This window comes from Zea mays, chromosome 9, assembly GCF_902167145.1.
Source record: "Zea mays cultivar B73 chromosome 9, Zm-B73-REFERENCE-NAM-5.0, whole genome shotgun sequence".
NCBI lineage: Eukaryota > Viridiplantae > Streptophyta > Magnoliopsida > Poales > Poaceae > Zea > Zea mays.
This window is the reverse complement of record NC_050104.1, coordinates 50,108,836-50,134,493: the sequence shown is the minus strand read 5'-3', so window position 1 is coordinate 50,134,493 and position 25,658 is coordinate 50,108,836. Positions and strand designations below refer to the sequence as shown.

Here is a 25,658-nt window from a genome sequence, read left to right as displayed (position 1 = left end):
CGCGCCGTGGGCCGACCCCGGCCGGCCCAGCCGCCCCTGGCACCCCCCCCTTGGGCCCAATTGGCCCATGCCGCCCCCCACCTCCCTTTTTCCCCCAATTCTTTCTCCCTCCCTCTCATTTTCTCTCATTTTCTCTCCCTCTCCCTAAGCCGCCGCCCCTACCCCTGCCCTAAGCCGCCGCCGCCCCCTGCCCAACCGCCGCCCTCGGCCGCCCCTGCCGCCGGCCGCCCCGCCCCGTCCCCGTCGCCGGTGAGCCCCCCCCCTCCTCCCTCTCTCCTCCCTCTCCCATCCCCCTCCCCTTTCCCCTCGCCGCTCGGCGCCATGGCCGCCGCCATGGCCGCCGCCATGGCCGGCTCGGCCCGCCCCCCCCGGCCGCGCCCTGGCCGCCCGGCCGCCCGCCCTGGCCGCGCCCCAGCCCCGGCCGCCCGCCCGGCCGCGCCCTGGCCGTCTGGCCGCGCCCTGGCCGCCCGCCCGGCCGCGCCCCCGCCCTGCGCGCTCGGCCGCCCAGCCGGCCGGTTCAACCGCCCTAGGGCCGGTTCAACCGCCCCCCCTCTGTTTTTTTTTATTTTTTTTATTTTATTTTATTTACTTTCTGTGATCATAGCTACTTTATTTTAGGTAGGTTAATCATTGTTCATGCCATGGAAATAGGAAGTTTAATTTAAAATTCCGTTATGCTAATTGATTCATGTAGTTAATTGTTTATCTCGTGCAATGTTGATCAACTTAAGATGATTAGGTTCCCACTAGTGCATATAACAGAATTCTTTTGTTAGGAACCTATTGAAACTGAAGTGCATAATTTAACTAATCATTAATGCATAAGATTTAACCCCCTGCGAGACCCTTTCCCGTATCTTTCTAACCATAGCAAATGCAATGTCGAATGTCATACTTGATGCATATTCGCTTTACTTGTTCCCTTGTATGTTCCCTTGTATGGTGTACTGTTCTTTTGTATTAAATATGTGGATGTATGTATGTTTGCGCTCGCATAGAGAACGATCCGGTTGAAGAGCCCGAGGAACTCGCAGGAGAAGCCCTTGAGCAGCAGTCGTTTGGTGGAGGCAAGTGTCCCTTGACCTATCTCTGTCCTATTCATTATTTAATTCACCTCCCGCTTTACACATTTATACCTAAGGATTGACTAGCTTTTATTATCCATGTCCTTGTTTACCTATCTGGGTTGGATTATTACTGTTTAGCTTTATGCTATTGCTCAACCTATAATCAATGAACATGATGAGATTATCTATGATACGCTGTTTTCCCTTATCTTATGATGATGTATGCTTGTGGTCTTCAAGGGGGCTCGAGCGGTTTCTCGAGTGCCTCTCCGTAAGGACCTGTTCTATGGATGACCGCCCGGGAAAACAGTGCAACCATGAGGGTGGAATGGGGTGCCCTTAGCTGAATAATTAGAGGATCCGGGGTGTAGTTCACTTAGCCGTCGTGCCGTCAATGGGGCTCGGTGTATGCGGCTCGCTCTGCCAAGTTTGGGTTCGCCCCTTGGGGAGGAGTGCGGTGCATTTAGGAAACCTAACGGGTGGCTACAGCCCCGGGAAATCTTTGTAAAGGCTTCGTAGTGAATCCCTGGCCATTCACCTCGGGAGTGAATAAGGGTCTTGCAAGCCCGGGCCAGAGAGGGAATCACGGCTTGTGGGTAAAGTGCACAACCTCTGCAGAGTGTTATGAAACTGATATATCAGCCGTGCTCACGGTTATGAGCGGCCAAGGGAGCTCCAGTGATTAGTGGTACTTGATCAGAGATACTTCGGTACAGGTGGATATGAGATTGATGGTTTTGATCATGGTTATGGTGCTGGTAAGTGGTACTCTTTCCGTTTGGAAAGGAGTACGTTTGGGTTAATAACTTGGGTTAATGCTAAAACTTGGCTTTCTACTAGTAAGTAATAATCTGACCAACTAAAAGCAACTGCTTGACTTATCCCCACATAAAGCTAGTCCACTACAGCCAAACAGGATACTTGTTGAGTATGTTGATGTGTACTCACCCTTGCTCTACACACCAAACCCCCCCCCAGGTTGTCAGCATTGCAACCACTGCTCAGGCGAAGAGGAAGCTGTGGAAGGAGACTTCCAGGAGTTCCAAGACTACGACGAGTTCTAGGTGTGGGTTAGCGGCAACCCCCAGTCGGCTGCCTGTGAAGGCCGCGTTATCTACGTTTCTTTTCCGCACTTTGATTTATTGTAAGACTTATATGGACGTCTCAGACGTATGATGTAATCGACTATTTCCCTTATTAATACTATTTTGAGCACTGTGTGATGATGTCCATATTATGTAACTGTTGTGTACGTGAATAACTGATCCTGGCACGTACATGGTTCGCATTCGGTTTGCCTTCTAAAACCGGGTGTGACACCCACTGCCCCAAACTTCGATTAGTTAAGGCAATACGCGAAGAAGGATAGTGCGAACACGGGAGAGGTTTCCTCACCGTGGATCGAGGCGACGACACCGCATCACACGAGACGCGGCGGCTCCATAGTGACCGGAGTACACCGGATGAGCAAATCAGGCTGCACGGGGCACAGTCCTGCCACCGTGAGGCTAGGGGTACCGCGCGAGCACCACAATAGAGCTTTCCGAACGGTCACCGGTGATAGGGAGCCGGAGCAGACGTGAATCCCTTTGGCGCCATTGATTCACCCGGGTTCTCTCTCTCTCACCTGGTTCTCGGTAAGGGGGTGCTGCAAACTATGGATGATGGGAGGAGGGGTCGCGGGGCCAAGATTTTATATGTTGGAGGCGCGGGCGAAACGGCTGGCGCGAGTAGCAACCGGGGATCTCGGAGTTTGGCGCACTCAACTGAGAAGCAGATAAGGGAGGAAGAAGAGGTTCCTGATGGTTGGGGCCCACCAGGCAGAGGCGCAAGGCAAGTGAGACAGACGTTGACGCAAAGGTCGTGAGTGCGAGGGACCTGGCATTAAGGGCCCACTAGTCAGTGACCGGAAAAGAGTCTGTGCATGAGGGATAGTGGGTGACGGCCGGGGCTCACGTATCGGCACTCAAAGCAGCACTGGGCCTAGTAGGCGAGTGGAGGAGAGGTGGTTCAGCTGAGGACTTTCGGCCCATGAGCAGAAATTTCCTTTATTCTTTTCTGAATTCTCTTTTTTCTATTTGAATCTCTAATTTCCAAATTCAATCCAAATTTAAATTTGTATTAAAGTTTGACATATCTAAATGCACAAGCAATAAAATCCCAGCATGATGCAAGGTTTATTTTAATGATTAATTTGGGTTGGCCCATCTAAAGATAGTGTTCGGGAAAGGAGTATTCACTTAAAACCAATTAGTTTGGAAATCACACATTTTTTGTGTTTGGAGTTCAAATTTTAATTTCTAGTTTCCAATCAAAATTTTGAGTTATTAAAATTTTAGAATTATCATTCTTTTTCTATTCTAGTAGAAGATAATGGGAAGTTCCTATAGCAAATTATTTTAATTCAAATACTTTAAAGGGTACTCTTAAATACATAGCTTATAAAGAAAGGATTAAATTGCATATTTTTAAAGGGATTAGTTTAACCATTTTAAACAAATTAAATTTCCCCCTTATCTTTCTTTTCATTAATTGAGTATGCTCAAAGGAAAGAAAATCAAATAGTTCCCACAACACTAATATATAAGTATACTTATTTATTTAACTTGTTATTTTTTTCTCTTACATAGATTTTGGGCTTTACGGAGGTCAAGATAAGGCTCACCTAGGGATAGCACCTGACAATCAACATCAGACTATAGCAAAGATGTTAGGGAGTAGTTATGACTTTGTCACCCCTTGACAAAAGACAAATGAGGACCGATAGTGCCAAGAAGAGGGTTGTAGCAAAAAACGAGATGCCCTATGTTGGGAACCATTCGTTTTATACCATCATTTCCCTCCTTGGTATATAAGGGGAGGCATGTCCCTTTGTACAGGGAATATCTGATGATCCCAAAACTTAGACATAAGAGAACGAAACCGACTCCGACCAAACCTTGCGTCCGCATAGCGTTACCTACACCTCTCTCTTGGTTTCCTTGTTGTAAGAACTCTCATTAGAGCATTTCTAATGCAAAGAATATCAACCGTTGGATGTAAGGCTTAGAGGTCCGAACAAGGATAAACCTTCCTTAGATGTTTGAGTGATTAAGCCACTGGAACGACCCAGTGATTGTCGTTTAATCTGTAAGGATTGCACTGGAATGTGAGAAAGTTTCTCACTAAAATGATATATTGTGGTACATCGTGTCTGTTCAATAGGTTGTTTAGTCTATATCTATACTATACTTAAAGCACCAGTTTCAACGGTCGTTCTACGTCATATTTTTTCAAATAACCCCTCACATCTATCTCAAATTAACCTGCATCCCCATACACACAACATTCATGTCCAGCCCGTTAGCCAGTCGGGTGGTTAAATTAGCGTAAAATATTTTAAAAAAAGTGGTGTAGAAGGTGGGGTTCGAACCTAAGTCTTGATGGAAGAAGGACGGGAGACACTAAGTGAAGTCGTCTAACCAGTAAAACATCATCATGATCAATTGTTTTTAATATTGAATATAAATTGTACATATGTATATACGAGTTTTGTAAAATAAAAAAATACAATTGTGTCGGGCCGGATCAGCACTACAGGTCGAGGCTACGGCCAAACACGACACGACGATCGTGTCGGGCTGGCCCAGGCACTATTAAATGGGCCATGCCCCGGACCAGCCCGCTAGACACGACCCATTTGGCCATATATACCTCTGCACGATAATGATGGTCCTCGTCTCAGTTGCCGCCACCTCGTTCGTCATCCTGCTTCTTTTCTCTCTCCCCTCATGCCTCCGCCTCCGCGCCACGCATTCTCGGCAGAGGGCGTGGGAGCAGGCGCCTCCTCCCCGTATTCGTCCGACACTAGCCCCGACACCGACTCGCGCAGTGGCTATTGCACGTCCACGAGGGTGTTTCACAACATGCACGCACCATCATTTTCGCCGTCGTCGGACGTCCCGTTTGTCTTTCGGCCTTTGCCCTGTTCTTCCTACCCAACCTGTTGCCCCTGCCCACGGTCGCAGCCGCGAGCCGACCGATGCTCGTCTATGTGGGTACGGGCAAGTCGATCTTGCTCCTGGCTTTTCTTCGTGCGTGTCGCCGAGGAGGACACGATGGTGCCTACCACGTAGGTTATCTTGGCGATGACGAGTCTAGATCTGAGATATTGGACAACCAAAGCCTGTAGCGCGACAGCAGTCGGCATATGCTACAGAGTTGGTGGTGTTGTTGTGTCGCCTTGGTGGGTCCAGAGCTGAAAGGGACTCGCATTCTCTCGCCCTTTTCGGAGTGACGCCTGGTGCGGGTGCCTTCGGTTTGGAGCTGCTCTGGTTGGGCTTCTTTCTCCGCTTGCGTGCTCTCTCCCTATATGTATCTAGCGGTATACTAGCTATGTTGCCTCCAGATGTCCATGTCTTCGTCGTGTACTTCTCCGGCAACGAACAGGTATGACTGCATCTTTCTTTCCCTTCCTGGTCTACGAAACCTTGGAAGTGGGGAAGGCGAGGGATGGGATCCCTGATTTGCTGTCTATGGTACCCATTCGATGGCTCAATATTGACTGTCTACATGGCCTTTCCTTTATCACGATGTCGACTCACTTAGTCAAATAAAAAAAAATATGCGGAGAGCAGAGACAATCAATAAAAAATATTGAGATCTTTTTTGGTGGATAGTTTACGTGTGTATTGTTGTGAGTCGTCGCAACGCACGGGCAACTGACTAGTTTGTTTATATGGGGTTATGATTGTTTCGGTTTAGGCTGAATAGTAGCTAAACGATAAGTCAACTGCTTAACAATTAACGTTTAGGATAACACTAAGTATTGGTGAATGTTTATTACTCCCTCTATACCAAAATATAATTTGTTTTAGACTAAATAAACATTTATTAATTAATCTACGAATGTAATTTATATGTATGTCTATATTCATTATCATCTAGATGAATGTGAACAGAGAAAAAGAGGGCTAGAAAAAAAACTATATTTTAGGACAGAGGGACTATTTATTTAGAACAATTGGAATACTCATATGGGCCAAGACCATTTACTCTAACAATACTTGCATTTAAAACTACTTAGGTCCCGTTTGTTTCCTTTCATTTTGAGGAATTGTAATCTTATTAATAGAATAGGCTATTTTTTAGAATGTGACATTCCACCACTTTCCAAAGTTATTATATAAGCCTATCTCAAATTCATAGGGTGAAAGATGGAAATTGATTCTATAGATTTACATGTTATTTTTCGATGTACAACTTATAGCACACTTTTCTACTTGCTTCGCTATACCATAAATATAGTATATAACTATATCTCTCAAATGATTTAGGATAATATACAAATATACTACATATATAAATATATAAACTTAATTAGTTTTGTCTAAATTATAATTATTAAAATGGAATTCAATTCCAACGAAACAAACGGGGCCTTAGAGAAATTTAAACATAAAGGGTAAAATTTAACCATTTGAGATACTATTAAAAATTAGGAACCAGAAGGGTTCATAACCAAAAAATAATTTACGGACTTTTAGTGCAATTATCATTTGAACCAGGATGATGTTCATGTTTCAGTCCATGGATGATTACCAGGCAGGGCATTTCAGATATTTCAGTTGAGCTGTTAAGCTAGCTCAGGAAAATAACAAAGACTGACATGATGCTTCTCGGGCGAAGCGGCACTCCAACACACAAAAAGTCCCAAACGTGTATTCGACTCGAACGTTTGATGTGAGCCTTGGAGTGCTAGATTCTGTTTCCATTGTCCATTCTCAGTCACCTGAGCAGCCGAACGTTCTCAGTCACCTGCAGGTCAGGAACCAACGATGCCGGGCATCCACCGCTACACCGCCGAGCTGCTGGTGCTGCTCACCATCATTACCCGCCTCCTGCTGCTGGCCACGGCGTGGCCGGCATTGCCCGCCCCAGCGTCGCTCGAGCCGTCGCTGCTTTTCCCGTCCGCCGGCGCCACCTCGCCCACGCAGACCCAGTCAGCCGGGGTCGCCTCCACAATCCCGGCCTTCCCGGAGCAGTCAGAGGCCGCCGCGGCTGCTGCCACCTCCGTCTGCCAGCTCACCCCGTCGCCTCCGCTCCTTCCCGCTGTCCTAGCATCGTGCAACGCCAATGCCGGCGGGAGTGGCGTGACGCTCCCGCCGCGCCTAAGATGCTGCCCGGCGCTCGCCGCGTGGCTGTACACTGCGTACGCGCCCACCGCGCTCTCGGGCAGCGGCGTCGGAGAAGCGTCGGTGGCCGCGTCGGCCGAGGCCGCCGCCGTGGTGGACTTGCCAGTGCTGCCGGACGACGCGGAGGAATGCGCCGGCGCGGCGGACCGTGCGCTGCGGGCGGCCGGGGTGGCGCTACCGCGGCCGCATTGGGGCGAAAGCACCGGCACTGGCAACGGAACTGCGGCGTGCGACGTAGCGTTCTGCTACTGCGGGGTGAGGCTGCGGCGGCCTGCGTGCGCGGCGCCGCAGGGCCGGATGGCAAGGAGACTGGAGAGGGACTGCGCGCTGCCGGGGCTCGCCGGCTGCTCCAGGTGCCTGCGGGCGCTCAGCAAGGTGAGACACAACACAACAGAGCTTTCTTTTCTTTTTCCCTTGATGCATGAATGCATCTTGTCTGCTGCATTGGAATGTGCACTTGCCTAAACTACCATCCTTTCTAATGGGAAACGCAATATTAATTGCATCTACTCAAAATGTTGAATTGTTCATGAGTCATGAAGATTATGTTTTTATGGTCTGTAGGTGTCAAAATTGTGAACATTTTTAGTTTTTAACTACTGATTTACGTTCTATATGAAAGAGCAGAAAATAGAATATAATCGCATCCAATATGATTTCAAAAAGATATTTTGACGGCATCTTCTATTGATGAAATGCATGCTTATGTATGTACTATCCTAAACTGAACTATCAGAAGTGGGGTTCTCCATTGTATTAGTATATTGCATACTCCTATCTAGACAAATAGTATAATACAATATCTGTTTCATGCATCAACAGTGTCTGTTCCACTTTTAGAGGAATCTGGAATAAAACAGGTGTCACCATGTAACTTGGTAGATCCATGTATTTATGTATGACATTTTCATTTTGTACGACCCGTTATGTGAGAAACATGACAAACCTGCAGCTTTCAGTATCTTGGAAGATATAAAATTAATAAGGAATGTATATCCATGACAATCGACAAATAGGCGGTCCCAGTATTTGTTGAGAGCAAACAAAATTCGAGAAAAAAAGCCACGAAGAGTTCACAAGGTCTCCGGTAGTAGAATGCAAAGTAGTAGATCGCTGCCTTATTAGTATTCTGTACTGTAAGTCAGAAAGAGTTTAGTGTGTTTCTGAATCGAGTACAGATTAAACATGATGAAAGGGGTTTTTCCCCCATTGTGAGCAGCTGATGCTTCTCATGTACTAGCAGGGAATTGCCTTCTATTATCCTTTAGCCGTGCACATCACATGCGCACATAGAAAATTCTAGTCCCTGACCTGCAGTAGAGGGCGTCTGACCTGCAGTAGAGGCCGTCTCAGAAAGACAGAAAATGTTCAGGCAAAATTTCATATAGTCCCTCTATTCTAAAATTATGAGATGTATTTTTACTAAAAATATATAGTTTATACATAAATCTGTAGAAAATAATATGTATCTAGAAAAGCTAAAACATTTTATGATCTAAAATAGTTTATTAAATCATAAGCTTGTTCCACTTACTTACATATGCATGTTACTTTATACTCATACACTTTTATACTAGTATGTAATCGGCAGACTTGCACTCTCTGTAAGACTGTAACGGAAGATTAACTGCATGGTAGGAGTAGTTACTGGAGTACTCTCACAGAGTGTAGAGTAGAGTACAGTAGCAGCATTACTGCAATGAGCCGGTGCACGTGAACTCGCATTACTCCAATGAGATTTGTAGCGAGAAATCCGGGGCTCATGGATGGGTATTGGGTAGGGCCTGCAGCATGATCTGCTCCAGAACGCCATGCCGGGACCTTTATTCTCACTTTCACTTTGGCCGCTGCCTTTACCACTCAGCGTCTGGACTCGAGACGCTCCTTTTCTTTCCACTCATCTCTTTTTTTTTCACCTAGAAAGCATCGCAGTCACAGAGCCTCCATTACCCCCCCTCGGGACTGCACCGAGTCATCTGCTTTTGCTACTAATCTGACCGTGAGCTTTACGACCGTGAAGGACGACAGAGATGTCGAGCCCATTTCATCTGCCTTGTTTTACTACGGAGCATGTTGCTGCGGCCTGGACATGGACGCACCATGTCACCATGCGTGGTCACATGAGGATTCAGAGTTCCCGAGAAAGCAGCTTGTGATAGCAGTGACATCACGCCGATTCCGCGTGCGCCAACTGTTCCGAGAGCGATGGCACGAGGACCGCCATTGCCATGGCCGGTGGCCCCGTCCTCTCTCGGAGTCTTGTGTCCTTTACCTCCGCAGGAATCTCTGTCCTTTCGCGATGTAAAAAATTACCGTCGCTGTTAATTTGTTTACTGACTCCCTGTACTGGGTTTCCTGGGCTGCAGCTGGGTGGGAGGAGCAACGCCACGTCGTCGGCGAAGGCGAAGCAGGAGCACCGCGAGGACTGCCACCTCATGGGCCTGACATGGCTGCTGAACCGGAACCCCACGCGGTACCGCGAGGCGGCCACGGCGGTCATCCAGGCGCTCATGGCGGCCGACGAGGCCGGCGCGGGCCACCCGGCCACCTGCTCGCTCCCCGCCGACGATGAGCTACCAGTGGCCGTTGCCTCCTCGCAGATTAACGGCGCCACGTCCGCATCGATGTCCTCCGCCCATGGCAGTCTGCTTCTGGTGGTCCTCGCTGCTGCCGTCATTGTCTTGTCCTGCTGATCCTAATAGAATGCTTCCAAATCGATGTGTCGCATCGCATGGTCTCTTTATTACTACTAGTACGTACCTTTTTTTCTTTGTTCGGTCTAGTTGAGACAAGATTTAGAATTAAGACGCTGGTTTTGGGTGGACCTCGTTAATGATGTAATTATATATTTGTTCCTTCGTCTAAGGCTATTTTTAATGGTGGTTTCATGCACATTTAATAGTGTGCCACATCAGATTTTTTTAGATGAAACTATGTCAATTTGTTTCTAAGGTCTTGAAAACCGTGTGAAACCTCCGTTGAGAGTGATCTGTTTCATATTCACATAATTTACTAACTTCTATTGGCCATTGAATTGCAACGTTTAATTGATATGTTAGCCTATGAAATAGTGACGTGAAATATTGTATTGAAAGACATTATTTCATCCATAGTTTCATAGCACTTATGATGATGTGGCAGCGTTGGAAAGAGTGCTACGGAACTCCTATTGTGAATAGACTAATTGAGGTGGCATGCTCTCGTAGATTCCATCTTAGGGCTTGTCCGTTTTGAGGTTAATCCATATGAATTAGGTGGGATCGAGTTGGTTTAAATCCATAAAAGTGAAAATACATCTCAATCCCACTTCATCCACTCCTCTATATGGAATTCAATTAGAAGAGGATTGAAAAGGATTGTACGAGATTAAATTCCTCCCTAGTCAAAATTGAATAGAAATGGATTTAACATACTTCAATCCTTGTGCAACTGAACAAGTCTTTTATTTTATTGGGTGTTTTTTTCGGTCTAGTTGAGACAAGATTTAGAATTAAGATGTAGGTTTTGGTGGACCACTTTAGTGTTGTAACTATATATTTGATCCTTTACCTAATTGTAGTGGCTTGAATTGTTGGTCCTATTTCTTTGACGAACCAAAACAAGGCAACATATTAATTGCATTAGACCTTCGTCCTTTCAAATATGTCTCATGAGAGATATACTGAAGGAAGAAGGTCTTTACAGATTTAAAAGAAACAAGGTAGGCAAAGATACTCAGGACAATTCATTATTGATACACTTCTTTTATTATTCCTTTTTAAACAAGTGATTACAATTATATATTCAAAGGCTGTGACAGCAGTATGAAGGTGATAAGGCAGCCTATCTTTGGAGGTAGAGCAATTTTGTTTGCAAGCGTCCTCCGGGCATGACATTGTGCTTCTATTTATAGTGGTGGTTCAATGTACAACTTCGTGCGAAATTACAACCATGCACTTAGGTGCTGTTTGGTTGGGTTGATAGAGTGGTAGCGGTAATGGCAATGGTTGCCGGCGCTAGCTGCTGCGTTTGATTCATTAGCGCTATTTGTTTGGTTGGATTAACCGTGGAGGCAATTCGCGAGGGACTCGATAAAGGTAGAAGCGAAACGGTATCAAGTTTATACAGGATGGGAACTCATTCCGCAGTGATTCATCACGGAGTGAACCAACCAAACGCAAAGCAACGCAATATATTCGCGTCGTAAGCTGATACCGGGACAAAAAGACCAAACCAAACAGCACCTTAGTTCTTACACATACAAACCACAAATACTACTAGAGGCATCATCACCTTTTCCCTTATAGCCATGTTGAGCATGCATTCCCCTTCATCTGATCAGTCTAACGCCTTCTTCATTCGACCGATCGGGAGCTTCATTCCTGGATCGTAGATCCGAAAGCTTACGAACCCATCTTCGTGCACATTGCTTGTACGAAGGTCATTCTATCATTCTTTCGGGGCACCTGAAACAAACTTGGAGACGATTGATATTTTGGTGTTTCGAGGACCTCCGACAAGAGTAGGCTCCCAATAGTATCCCTCGCGGTATTAGTTCATTTTTCATAACAAGCTCAGATCGCAAAACAAATGAAGGATGCTTTATGACGAGAGTCTGAAAACACCTTTCTGGAGCTCATTATTAAAAACAAATGTTTGGAAAGACACTTTTGTATGAATAAAAGGGATGGGGTCCACTCGCAGTGGGTGAATATAGTGTGAATCGTCTAATCTCATGTACTTTTTCTGTGTAACAAGACAATAGATTGATAGCAAGGCACGATATTTACTGTTGTTGCCAACCTAATGTCCCTGCTTCCTCTGCCTCCGAAGCTCCCTTCGTCTTTCCTGATTTCTCACTAGCTTCGTGCTTTGCAAGCTTCGTTTCATCAACGACGGCAGAGGATAAATGGAGCACAAAGTTGGCCATTGTGGCATCTTCGAATGTTGCTGGGAGGGTAGAGGAAACCCAGTCGCTGCAAGCGTCGCTTTGGTTGAGGTGGTTGAAGGTTCTGTTATGGCCAACGTAGTTATTGGAGACATCTTATCTGATCTGGCCGAATAGTCTAGCAAGGATAGTGAAGCGTTTGAATTTGAAGAAGATGACGACAAAGATCAGTCGTCGAAGCCAAGCCACGCGTGGTTTGGAAAATCGACCATGAAAAAGGAACATATTGAGGTGATGAAAAGGTTGGAGTATATTAGTGATAGTGATATGATCAGGCTCAAAGGAGAAGATACTACTCCTCTGCCAGAGAAGAATGAAATGGGGGCATAGCGTTGCTTCTTCAAAGATGGACTCCAATTTTTGCTTCACAAGATGGTTGTAGAGGTGTTGAAAAAGTATGATATATACCTTCATTATCTGACACCAACACAATAATGAGGCTTAGAATCTTCATCTAGGCTGTGAGGAGCTAAGGCGTGAAGGCAAATGTTTCTACCAGATCCATGAGCCCCACTATTAGACAAAGGCAATGGCGAAGGAGCAAATAAATAATAACATCAGATGTTATACTTTTTAGTGTTGGAAAGAGGCTCGTTTCCCTATCTTGGCATATCGTATCAAGTGACCCAACTCCTGGACGAAGGAATGGTTCTACTTGAAAAATGACTTAGAAAAGTGGGAGGATACCAGGGGCATCATTCAAAGGCTTGCCAAGCCTAACTTCGGCATCAAGAGGCTAGCTTGTTCCATGAATGACGAAGCTCAGGCTGCCATGGTTGCCTTTAATATCGTCTGCAGCTATATTTGCGCAAGAGACCTGGTTTAGGAGCATTTGACATACAATATTTGGCCGCTCCGAGCCAAGTGGACGATGTTAGAGCCAAAGGATGGAAGTCTGATGAAGCAAGAGGTAGGAAGTGGAAGCCTCGTAAGATTAAAGTACAAATACAAGTTCAAAAAAGTTTTTGGAGAACCATGTGATGAATGGTTGGACGCCATTGAGGCAAAGTGTAACAAAGTGTTTGGCAACTTTGTTAGAAAGGAGGACCAGACCCTAATGGCTGCCTTCGAGGGCCAAGAAAAACAAATATTGAACTAGGTTTTTGGTGCAATTGCATTCTTTTACCCAGATTGCACGCGACTAGCGCAAGGTGGGGGAAGAAAAGGAAAAGGCCTACCAAGCCGCAATAAGACGTGGGGAGGCAAAAATGGTATAAGGTCACCACTAGATGCCAAAGGGCATCTACTGGGGCTAAAGATGAATCGACTAAAAAGGTGGTTGCGTCTCAGTAGAGAGTGGTTCTTATTGAAATAAAGCTACCCATTTGAAGGAAAAAGAAAATTGCCCTAGCCCGGAGCATGAGTGCTTTAGAAGTTGTAAGGAAAATGGACCCGGTCCCATTTGGCTCAAAAGGTTTTGGTGTTTGATGATCAACATAACCTGTGGACTAATGTGTTTGCTAGTGTTTATGTTTATAGTTCACAGGATGCGAAGAGGATTGGACTAAGACACTGAGGATGCAACACCTCAAAAGAAGACATAAAAGATGTGTAGAAGTCTAAGACTCAAGAGTAAAAGAAGCCCAAAAGAAACAGTGAAGAAATCCATGAAGTGGGCAGTCAGCCAACGCACTGGTGGTGCACCGGACAGTGAACAATAACATGTCCGGTGTGCACTGGACTGTCTGGTCGGACACCGGGCAGTCTACGAGGAGGGGCACGTAGATAGGCGCCCCTCGGGCTATAACATCGGACTGTTCGGTGTGCACCGAACAGTCTGGCAACGGTCGGATCCAACGGTCGACTGCTGCAGACCCCAACAGTCGGCTAACGTGGCCAGGGCATCGGACAGTGAACAATGCTTGTCCAGTGTGCACCGGACTATCCGGTGCGCCTGTTGACAGAAAGTTGTTGCTTCTGTCCAACGACTATAATTGTGGGGGAGGCTATAAATACCGCCCCAACCGACCATTTGAAGGTGTGGGAGCCCAAGCAACATACCAAGGCATATTATAGACATTTCCAAGTGCTCAAACACCCAAGTGCTTAATAGAATCACTCGGTAATTAGCGTAGGTGCATTGCGAATTGCTTAGGTTAGTTAGACTACTTATGCGCTTGCTCTAGGTGAATCTTAGTTAGTTGAGTGAGTTTAGAAAAAAAACGCACAACCCCTCGGCTCTTGCGTGAGCCGTTTTAATTGTACCGAGTGGGGCGAGAGTCTTGCGGGACCGTGACAATCGAATTTGTGTCACGGCCGCCACCGCGTACCGGAGGGAAGGAGGCCCGCGACGTTTTTGGTCGGAAGCTCGATAGTGGAGATGGCGGGGAGCATCCGAGAGGAGCTGGAAGCGGAGCACCACTTGCATGTGGAGAAGGCCCGCTGTTGGTCCTTGTTCTCAAATGCTATACGCCAAGAACAAAGCAACACAATTGTTAACGATTAGAGACCTTCGTCCTTCGAAGCATTATCTCTCTTGGGATATAATGATCTTCAGACGAAGGTCATAAAGGGCATACCTTCATCATTTCAGTAAGCAAAGATGTAAACAGAAACATATGAAACACAAAAAAATATAAACAATCAATCCAAATCATTAGATTATTTATATTCTTTGTCTATAAACATGGATAAACATCAATAGTATTTATATTACATTTGTACCTTCGGCTTGACAGAAGCTGGGAAAGCAAGAGTGACGCAAGAGTGATTATAATTCAGCGTGAACAATACGGGGGTACTGTTCATCTATTTATAGGCACGGGACACAGCCCAGACAAAATTACATCCATGTCCCTGATAACTAATTATATTTAAAGTACAGATCATCAGGGACTACACAGTCTTTTCCCCTTTAAGTCGGTATCGTCCTTCGTCTTTAGCATGTCACCATGCCGAAGCTCCTTCAACCGTAGCTTCGGTTTATATCTTCATGTTGCACTTGCTTATGCATTTGCCTGCCGAAGGTGTTTTTGCCTAGAGGACCTTCAGCGAAGAACAAGGCCCCCAACAGTAACCCCTTCACGGTGCTAGATCGTTTTTCATAACGAGCTCGATCCATGAAAAACACGAAGGCTTCGGAATGCCGAAGGTCCTAAAAACACCTTCCCTGAGCTCGTTGCCGAGAAATGATTGTAATATTCCAGGCGCCGGACGGTCCATCGTTCAGCGAGTGCGAGCAGCCTGGCAGTTCACCTTCCCCCCTGCGGCACTATATAAACAGACAGGTTGGTGAGGAGTTACCACAGCATTCATTGCCATTGCACTGTTGTGCTGTTAAAAAATTTAACCATAGCCAAAGCTTTCTGCATTGCGCTCTCGAGCAAACACTTCATCATTTGAGATTAGCTTCGTCAAAAAGTGAACATTGAAATGGCCAGAATGCGATCGGCTGCTAGAGTGTCTCGCGAGGGAGACGAGGTCGAAGTAACTGAGACAACACCAATATCAGAGGTGATGAGGCAGTCGAGTCTTGTTGTATCAGAAGAGCCTGTTGCTGAAGGTAATCTGACTACCAAAGCTGAGGGAATCTGAAAGGGAAATAGGGTCAAACCTTTTCCTAAATGATTTTGGTGGTTGAATTGCCCAACACAAATAATTGAACTAACTAGTTTGCTCTAGAATATAAGTTCTACAGGTGCCAAAGGTTCAACACAAACCAATAAAAAGTCCAAGAAAGGGTTCAAATAGAAAGGAGCAAAACCAACCGAAGGCTGCCCTGGTCTGGCGCACCGGACTGTCCGGTGCACCACCGGACAGCGTCCGGTGCACCAGGGTGGATCAACTCCAACTTGCTAGCTTCGGGAATTTGGGGGAGCCACTCCACTATAATTCACCGGACTGTCCGGTGTAGCACCAGACTGTCTGGTGTGCCAAGCGAAGCAACGGCTAACAGCGCCAACGGTCGTCTACAAAAGTGAACAGTGCGTGAACAGTGCGTGGACAGCGCACGCAGAGTCAGAGCAGGCGCTAGAAGGCGCACCGGACAGTGAACAGTGACTGTCCGGTGCACCACCGGACTGTCTGGTGGCCCCATTTGTCCGAGCTCCAACGGTCGAACCCCAACGGTTGGGTGATGTGGCTGGCGCACCGGACAGTGTCTGGTGGCGGTGCGCCCGTCGACAGACAGCCTCCCCAACGGCCACTTTGGTGGTTGGGGCTATAAATACCCCCCAACCACCACACTTCAATGTATCCAAGTTTTCAGCCAACACATTCAATACAAGAGCTAGTGCATTTAATACAAGACACAAATAAATTGAATCAAAATCTCTCCAAGTCCCAATTCCACTCAAAGCAATTAGTGACTAGAAGAGAGAGTTTTGCCGTGTTCTTTGAGCTCTTGCGCTTGGATCGCTTTTCTTCTTCCCCAATTCTTGTTCCCAAGACATTTGTAATCAAAGCAAGAGACACCAATTGTGTGGTGGTCCTTGTGGGGACTAAGTGTCCCAATTGATTGAGAAGAGAAGCTCACTCGGTCTAAGTGACCGTTTGAGAGAGGGAAAGGGTTGAAAGAGACCCGGTCTTTGTGACCACCTCAACGGGGAGTAGATTTGCAAGAACCGAACCTCGGTAAAACAAATCACCGTGTCACACTCTTCATTTGCTTGTGAATTGTTTTCGCCCTCTCTTTTGGACTCGACTTTATTTCTAACGCTAACCCCGACTTGTAGTTGTGCTTAAAGTTTATAAATTTCAGATTTGCCTATTCACCCTTCTCTAGGCGACTTTCAATTGGTATCAGAGCCTGGTACTTCATTAGAGCCTAACCGCTCGAAGTGATGTCGGGAGCTCACACCAAGAAGGAGATGGTGACCAGCGAGAAGCCCGCCACAAGCCACGGGAAGGCTCCATCGGGGGAGTCCGGCAACCAGAAGAGGGAGGAATCACCTCCCCGCGTCAAGTCGCACCGGAGCGGCGACAAGAAGAAGAAAATGAAGAAAGTGGTCTACTACGAGATCGATTCTTCGTCGCCTTCCACCTCCGGCTCCGACATGTCGTCCGTCACTTCTAAGCGCCATGAGCGCAAGAAGTTTAGTAAGGTCCCCTTACGCTACCCTCGCATTTCCAAACATACTCCATTACTTTTCGTTCCATTAGGCAAACCACTGGCTTTTAATGGTGAAGATTATTCTAGATGGAGTGAAATGATGAAATATCACCTAACCTCACTCCACACAAGCATATGGGACATTGTTGAATTTGGAGCACAGGTACCATTCGTGGGGGATGAAGATTATGATGCGGACGAATTCGCCCAAATCCAACACTTCAATTCCCGAGCAACTACTATACTCATCACCTCTCTAAGTCGAGAGGAGTATAATAAGGTGCAAGGGTTGAAAAGTGCCAGAAAGAGGGAAAGGGTTGAAAGAGACTCGGTCTTTATGACCACCTCAATGGAGAGTAGGTTTGCAAGAACCGAACCTCGGTAAAACAAATCACTGTGGCACACTGTTCATTTGCTTGTGATTTGTTTTCGCCCTCTCTTTCGGACTCGACTTTATTTCTAACTCTAACCCCGGCTTGTAGTTGTGCTTAAAGTTTATAAATTTCAGATTTGCCTATTCACCCCCTCTAGGCGATTTTCAGAATCACAGTTGGAGAGGGAAGTGGAAATGAAGACGAAGAAGATTACACCATCTTGATCCCAGAAAAACCTAGTCACCTTGACTTTGGTAGATCTACTGTGACAGCGGATAATATGGTTATAATGAAAAAAATGGGTTACTTTGGAGAAGCCAAGAGTAGGCTCGTTCGTTTTGCTAGCGAAGAAGTGGTTCTAGAGCCATAGGATGATGAAGTTATTGTGTTTAAAAGCTTCTTCAGGGCAGGGCTTCAGTTCCCTCTCTATGATATGATAGGAGAGGTTTTGAAGAATTTTGAAATATACCTTCATCAATTGACACCCAACGCAATTGTTAGGATTAGTGTCTATGTAACACCCCAGGTGTTACCCAAAGCCCGGGCCAAAGAAGCACATTTGTGTCCTACCCAAACTATATGCTAAAATGGAAAGTGAAGGAACTCAAAGTTTTAGAGGCATGGTTAGGATAAGCATTAACCATAACAAGAAAGAAACCCTATCCTTCATACAATGTTCTCCCATAAACAAGATTCTAAAACCCTAATTCCTTCTTGAGCCCTTAAACCCTAACCATGGGATTAAAGGGGAAAGAGTGGGCAAATGATCAAAACACAAAAAGGGACCTTTACTAAAGATGAAGTGTATTAGTAAAGCTACAAAATTTATTAAGAGAAGTATTGCAAAAAGACCCAACAAAAACCTCAAAATAGTTCACTAAGTGGAAAGCACACTAGAGCCATCAAAATTTCTCTAAGTCCCCAAAACCACCCTAGCCCAAAGATCAAAGGTGTTCACCTTTGTGCTGGCGCCAAAACACCTTGGCCCAAATAACAAAAAGTGGCCAAACTACCTAAGGCACACCCTGGAAAAATTTGAACCCAAACCAAGGCCATTTGACAAGGTTTGACATCAGTTTTGTCTCGGATGAACAGTGCCGACAGACCTGACTTGGCACCCACATATCTTGTGATCTAGGGCAAATCTTCCCTTGTAACTTACACGAACTAGCTAGCCCTAGGTTCCAGGAAGAAATCTTGCACAAGACCTTGGCGAGATTCGCATGTTCGTGATCCCAGCAGGCATTTGAACAAGGGCAGAAACAAACGCACACGTGTTCGACGCGTTCTGGCGTGCCAGAGCACGCCCTCGGCGCTCCGCCCACGCCCGCGTCTGCGACTATATAAGCCATCCCGGCCTCGACCATACACCCCCGCACGTCACTGACCTAACCCGAGCTCAAGTTCGCCGGAGTTTGCCCCGTGAGCGAGGTGCCAGCGGCCGCGCAAGCCACGACCACCGTAGACCGGCCAAACCAGCCACTCCCCGTCCCGTCCGACCCTCGGGTTAGCTTCTACGAACCTCGGTGAAGCTCCCAGAACCGGGGATTGAACTCTACCTCACCGGAGGCGTCAGATCGACGTCGCCGGACTTCAACCGGCCGCCGTCGCATGTGGACCGAGCTCCCCGGTAGTCATTCGTCGATTCCTTGCACCTATTGCGTCCTTAGCACCCCGTGAAGCTTCCTGTGCCACTTGATTGAACAATACCGTCGTGAGCAGGCCGGAGTGCACGCCGCCGACGAGGCCGACTGCCTGCGCGCGTGGTCAGATCGATTCCGGCCATCACCGTCGACGAGTCGCACCTCGGCGTGACTGCCAGGACCTCCCGGATCTAACCCTACCCTTCACCGGAACTCCCTCGCCACCGGTAAGTCGCGCCACCCTTTTTCCTCTCCGCGGTTACTATTTCAAGTCGGGAGGGAGCTCGGTTGGAAATAAGAAGAAGCCGAGGTGGGTTTTGCATAGTCAGTGACTCAAAGGAATAGTCCCACAGGGGTATGGTTTAAAGAATTAGTTAAGGGAAACCCCAGGGGCCTCGGTGTAAACTGGTTTTTCATTAAACCTTTTAATCATTATTCTTTTAAATGCAGATAGAGCTTACAAATTTCATAAATCCAATTTTATCCAGCCAAATTTGGTCAAACTAATTTTGCTAGGTTCTAAATAATATGAACTACTTAGGAAAAATACCAAAAACCCAGGGTACTGCAAGACTTTTTAAAGTTTTGATTTAAATAGTAAACTGACCAAAAGCTAAATAAGGAAGGGAAAAATAGCTATACTGTTGGATTGAGGTTAAGAAAAATTAGAGAGATACTTAACCACTAACTATCCTGTTTAAAAATAATAAACTCCTCAGTGCACCAGATTAGGGAGGGGTTTACCATTAAAACTTGTTTTGATTCAAACTTAAAGAAAATGAAAAAGAGAGTTTAAAATAAAAACCAGAGGACAACCACATTTTTGCTAGCTTATTTTAGTAACATAGTTCACTAGAAAATTTTGTTGAGCCCTCCATTAGTACAAAAGAAATGCACCACATTTTATTTCATGAAAACAATGAAAACATAGAAAAATCCTAGAAAAATAACCCTAAGAATAACCCACCACAATTCTTGTGATAACTAATAATATGCAAGTATGAATCTAAGAAAAATATAAGTTTTGTTGTTTGACATTTTTCAAATAACAAGTTAGTTATAAGTACATTTGTGACATTAAACTTTAGAAAATCACAACTAAATACCCAGTGGGTCTTTTTCTGTGATTTTTGGCACAGAGACCTATTATCACCCATGAATCTTAGCAAAAAATAAATTTTGGTCCAGAAACCTCACCTAAGTTAGAGCTATAGTGTAAAGTGTCCTTTTACCCTTACTTTTGTTATTTTTGCACAAGGAATATCTAAATTAATTCCAACCTCAAATTTTTAGAATAAACTACAGAGGTCAATATTTACCCACTGAAATTTTTGTAATATTTTTGGAAATTTCTCAATTGCCATGGTAGTTCAAAAGCACTCAATAAGAAGCATAATAGAAAGTAAAAGGGGAATTGGGGAAGAAATTAATAATGTACAACTAAATCCTCCTTAGAGTCCCATAAAACAGAAAGGAGGTGATTGCAAGTTTTATGTTCATTCAAGACCCTAAGATGAGTGTATGAAACCCTTAACACACCATTCGACAAAGAAAACCCTAGTGTACCCACTATTTTAATATTGTTCCACCATACGTAGCATTTACAAATTGCCATATCATTAGTATGCATATATCTTATTCATTGCATTTCAATAGATTGTAATCTCACCAATGGAGAGTACATCCTCGTTCCGGAGCAAGGAGTTGCTCAGGAGGTAGTCCAGGAGCCAGCACCAGAGCCTGCCATCGAGGATCTGCCTACCCCAACTTTGGAAGGTAAGCCCCGGTTTTATGCATAACCATTATATATGCTATTTTACTGCACTTAATGTTTGTAGGATTGTATTATGCACTTAAATGTAGGAGTTGATTGAAACCCTAGTTGCATGAACTCAGGATTCCTTTTGAGATGGATACTAGTATGCTAGGTCGAGTAACTGCTTTACTATTTAGGGATCTCGGTAGAAGTCGAGTGATTTTTCTAGCACTCGCGCGAGGTCAGGAATTGATTGTATCCATTTTTATATCGGAATGATGATGGTCTGTGGACAACGGTCCATGGGGATGCGTTGTCTACAAGACGGAAATTGGAATAAGGATTAAGGTGGTACCGTGTGTCAAGCGTTTGAACGTACTAAGCACATACCGAGAAATATGGTAAATCGGTAAGCCTAGTACCTGAGTGAACCTGGCAACAGACTTTATCCCTCATGCGACCTGAGACGTGGTCTCCCATTCCTGTTATGGTGGGGACAAGTGCGGTCACTACACAACGGCAGTCGGGGTCAGTGAGGCATTGTACGCCAAGGCGGTGAGCCCTGTTATGTTGACGGGGAATCGATGGGGACGGTTGATGTGTGTGGGGACAGAGGGCCTCGCCACGTCATGTGTTTAGGTTTACCTTGCAAGGTTTAAAAACTCGATTCGAATCGTCTGCTTCTCGCAGCTAATGAGACTGCTTGATCCATGCTGCTACATTGAGTAACAAGTGGAAATGTGTTGATTGGCAAAAGATGTTGATTGCTAAAATGCTTGATACCATGTATGATTAGCTAAGTACACATTTAGTTTTAAGAGAGTCACACTAAAACTTGAAAAGCTAAAACTTGATTTTAGACTCAGCTAGTGCTTTTGGCAATCCAAAACCCCTAAGCCAAACAGCTGCATGTCTAGAGGTGGAGGAGTAGACTCCTCGCACCGGGTAAGTCTAGCTGAGTATTAGTATACTCAGCCTTGCTTGTGGCATAATTTTTACATGTTCTCTGGAGGATATGGTTGCTGAAGTGACTTGGCCGTCCATCTTGCCACCGGGTTGGACATTCGAGTGGGACCCTACCTCGGCAGGGGAGGAGCATGAGGAGTGATGGGCCAGGCTTCCCCATCCCTCCGTTTATTTACCGTTAGTTATATTCCACTGCATTCCAAACAATGATGACTACTTTTGAAAAACTCCGATGATGTTGTAATAATCTTAAGTACTTCTGTAATGTATGGTTTTATGCTTTATTGTATTTGCTCTGTGCCTCACCTTCGAGTGAGTATGTGGTACTTGATTCTGTTAGTGGCCTTATCGGACTAGATCCGAGGGACTGATGTTTTATTCCTATTTAAGTGTAGTCTAGCCTTCAAGGTGGGACTTAGGCACTTAAGTTGGAATAATTCGGGTGGTTCCGCCACAGCTGGTATCGGAGTTTGTACCACCATAGAGGAATCAATAAGTCGTAATTACCATCCTTTTCAAAAAAGTAAAACTTGCTAGAAACCAATGTTGGATAGATCGGTAAGACGATAAGGATGGACATAGAACGTGAAGCCTTAGGATACTAGATGGGTAGCTATGTGGCTATTTGAATATGCCCTACATGCTACTATGATATAGGTAGGGGATTTCCATACCCCCATGTACTTGATGTGAGGTCGCTTAGGACGAGCATGCATGCATTATTTTTTTTCTAGCTACTTAGTAAAAAAAGACAATATAAATAAAAAGCTATATAATCAAAGAGACACCCATAATAAGAATTTAATTCTGCATCAAAGATCTCAACTTAACTATGGGAAAGCCAAGCACTAGTTTCCTTTTATTTTGGTAATTCTTTTTCTTTTTTGCTTACATTTACCCATACACAGATGACTTCTCATGAATCCTCGGAAGGAGGGAACACGCACTCCCACACGGACGGGCTTGCACGAGAGGGTTTTCCCCGCATTTTGTGGGAGGTACTGCAGGGAGCCGGTTATGCTACGCCTCCCCAGTATGCGGTGCAGCTGTTCGAGGAGCACCGGGTACCCCGCTGTAGGGTGAGGATGACCTTGGAGCCTCATCCCTTGCAGCCGGGCTGGCGTTCGTTGGACTCCGAGTCTTTCGGGTTCAGGGCTGAAGATACTATCGAGTCCATCGCTCTCCATGTGCTGATGACCTTTTGTGGTTTTCACCCCTTGGAGCTATCAACTCATCCCATTGGCTTATTCCCCGCTGAGAAGGAGGACGACCCAATGTGGAAGGATCTTGTGGAGCATGCCAAGGATGTGTGGGCTCTTTACCCGGGGCAGACTGCTCACCTGACGGTGCGGTGCATGAATGCCCTGTATCGTCTGCAAGCGGTGCGAGGTGAGGCAATGTCCCAACTGATGGGAATAGTGGAGTCTACCAAGATCACTTTGGATAACAAGGAGGACCTTGTGGTAGACCTGTCCAGTGAGCTAGTGGAGAAGGACCTCCAGGTGGAGCAGATGGCCACTCAAATCCAAGAGCTTGAGGATCAGGTAGGGGCCAGGGAGAACACCATTGAGGTTCTGGAGGATCAGCTCCTGACCACGCAACAACAGCTTGAGGAAGCCAACCAGCATTTGGATATGCACCATCAGGAAATTCAAGACATGGAGGCAGAAGGGGCCGATGAAGATGTAGACATCGAGGGAGGAGAGGAGCCGGAGCCTGCATCCAACTTGGACACTGCTGGCTTAGAGAGACCACCTTCCCCTGAGTCTAGCGTTGCCTTTTTTACCCATTAGGTTTCAGAGTTCGGGTAGAAGTGTGCGGCAGTAGAACTCCTCGAAACTAGCTTAGCTTTTGCACCTTTGAGGTACTAGGATAGAGAGAGTCGAGTATTTTGAGCACTGCTGTAACTGTTAGAAAACTCTTTTGGCTTGATGGGTGATGGGTGATTTCTGTTTTAAGTTATGGAGGAAATTATATCATGTGGTACCTCTTGTGAAAATGAAAGGAAATGTTTGACATTTTACAAACCTTGTCACTTAAAAATCTTTTACCATGTGTAATTCTTGATTTCAAAAGTATGATATTAAGAGCATCCTAAATTTCAGATGGCCGGAAGAGCGCGCCATGGACAGAATGAGCGCATTCCTCCTCCACCACCACCGCCTCCTACCATGCAAGAGCTAATGGCTCAGCAGAATGAGATTCTGCGACAGTTAGCTCAGCGTCAGCCTCCACCCCAGCACTATGGTGGTGGTGATCACCATCAGCGTCCCCCAGCAGCGGCCACCTATCAGGAGTTCCTCAGCACTCAGCCGTCGTTGTTCACTCGGGCAGAGGACCCACTTGATGCTGAAGTGTGGCTCAGGGTGGTGAAATCCAAATTCCCATTGCTTAACGGAGGTTGTTCAGATGTGGCCAAGGTCCGTTTCGCCACCCAGCAGCTTCGCGGACCCGCGCGGACATGGTGGGATCACTTCCTCGCTATGCAGCCGGTTGACCACGTGGTTGAGTGGGGAGAGTTCAAGGCAGCATTCAGAGGACACCACATACCAGCAGGCATCAAGGACCGCAAGCTCAATGAGTTTCTGGCACTCACTCAGGGGAGTCGTACAGTGTTGCAGTACGCCCAAGCCTTCAATGACCTGTGTCAGTATGCAGGCTATCATGCTGACATGGATGAGAAGAAAAGGGACAGGTTCAGGAGGGGCATCAGTACTAAGCTCCGCGATCGTCTCAACACAGTCAGGGCCAACAGCTACAATGAGTTAGTCAACATGGCCATATCTCAGGAAGACTGCATCACAGCCCGCCAGGTCGAAAAGAAGAGGAAGACCCCTATGGCAGGACCTTTAGCCCAGCCTCAGCGCTTCCGAATTGTGTCCGACACTCAGAGTAGGGGACCTCAGCAGCAAGGATGATGGGTGATCCGACCACAACATCAGCAACAAGCACCCAACCGCTCTCAACCCCCAGTTCAGAGGAACAACAACCAGCCACAACAGCAGTACCGTCAGGCAAATGACAACAGGTGTTTCACTTGTGGTGGCACTGGACACTACACCAAGAATTGCCCCAAGAACCAGTAGAGGCAGGGGCAGAATGCAAATCAGAACCAAGGCAAGAGGCAGAGGGTGCAAGTGAGGCAAGGCAGGCTGAACTTCACCACGTTGGCTGATATTCCGGAGGGAGCACCCATCATGACCGGTATCTTTTCTGTTTTGAATTATCCTGCAGTCATTCTTTTTTATTCTGGTGCATCACACAACTTCATCAGCGCAAAATTTAGTGCCAAATGTTAGCTAACTTTTTACCACACAAATGGGGACATTACAATTGCAACACCAGGAGGCAGGGTTGCCACCTATCAACTCAACCGGTGCGTGCCAGTAAAGTTGGGTAGTCTTGTATTTAAAACCACTCTCCTGATCATGGGATTGGAGAGCGTGGATATCATCTTGGGGACTGACTGGTTATCACGACACCATGCCTTGATTGATGTCGCAGCAAGAGCCATTGAAATACACTCACCTTTTTGTGGAGAAATCACATTGTACTTGCCTAACCAGGGTTGTACCCATTCTTGTGCCCTCACCATGGTAGAGTCACCCATAGAAAGGATTCCAGTGGTCTGTGAGTACCCTGATGTCTTCCCGGACGAATTGCCAGAGATGCCGCCCGACAGAGACATAGAGTTTGCAATTG

The 25,658-nt window shown here is 46.1% G+C and overlaps 1 protein-coding gene across 1 annotated transcript; it reads left to right on the top strand.

Moving 5' to 3' along the window:
- The first annotated feature begins 6,819 nt into the window (after nt 1-6,819).
- On the top strand, nt 6,820-10,132 carry LOC100275144 (uncharacterized). Its single transcript, NM_001149310.1, is given in 2 exon segments — nt 6,820-7,615; nt 9,607-10,132. Coding segments are annotated over 2 exon segments (1,059 nt in total). The 5' UTR covers nt 6,820-6,883; the 3' UTR covers nt 9,934-10,132.
- The last annotated feature ends 15,526 nt before the right edge of the window (nt 10,133-25,658 follow it).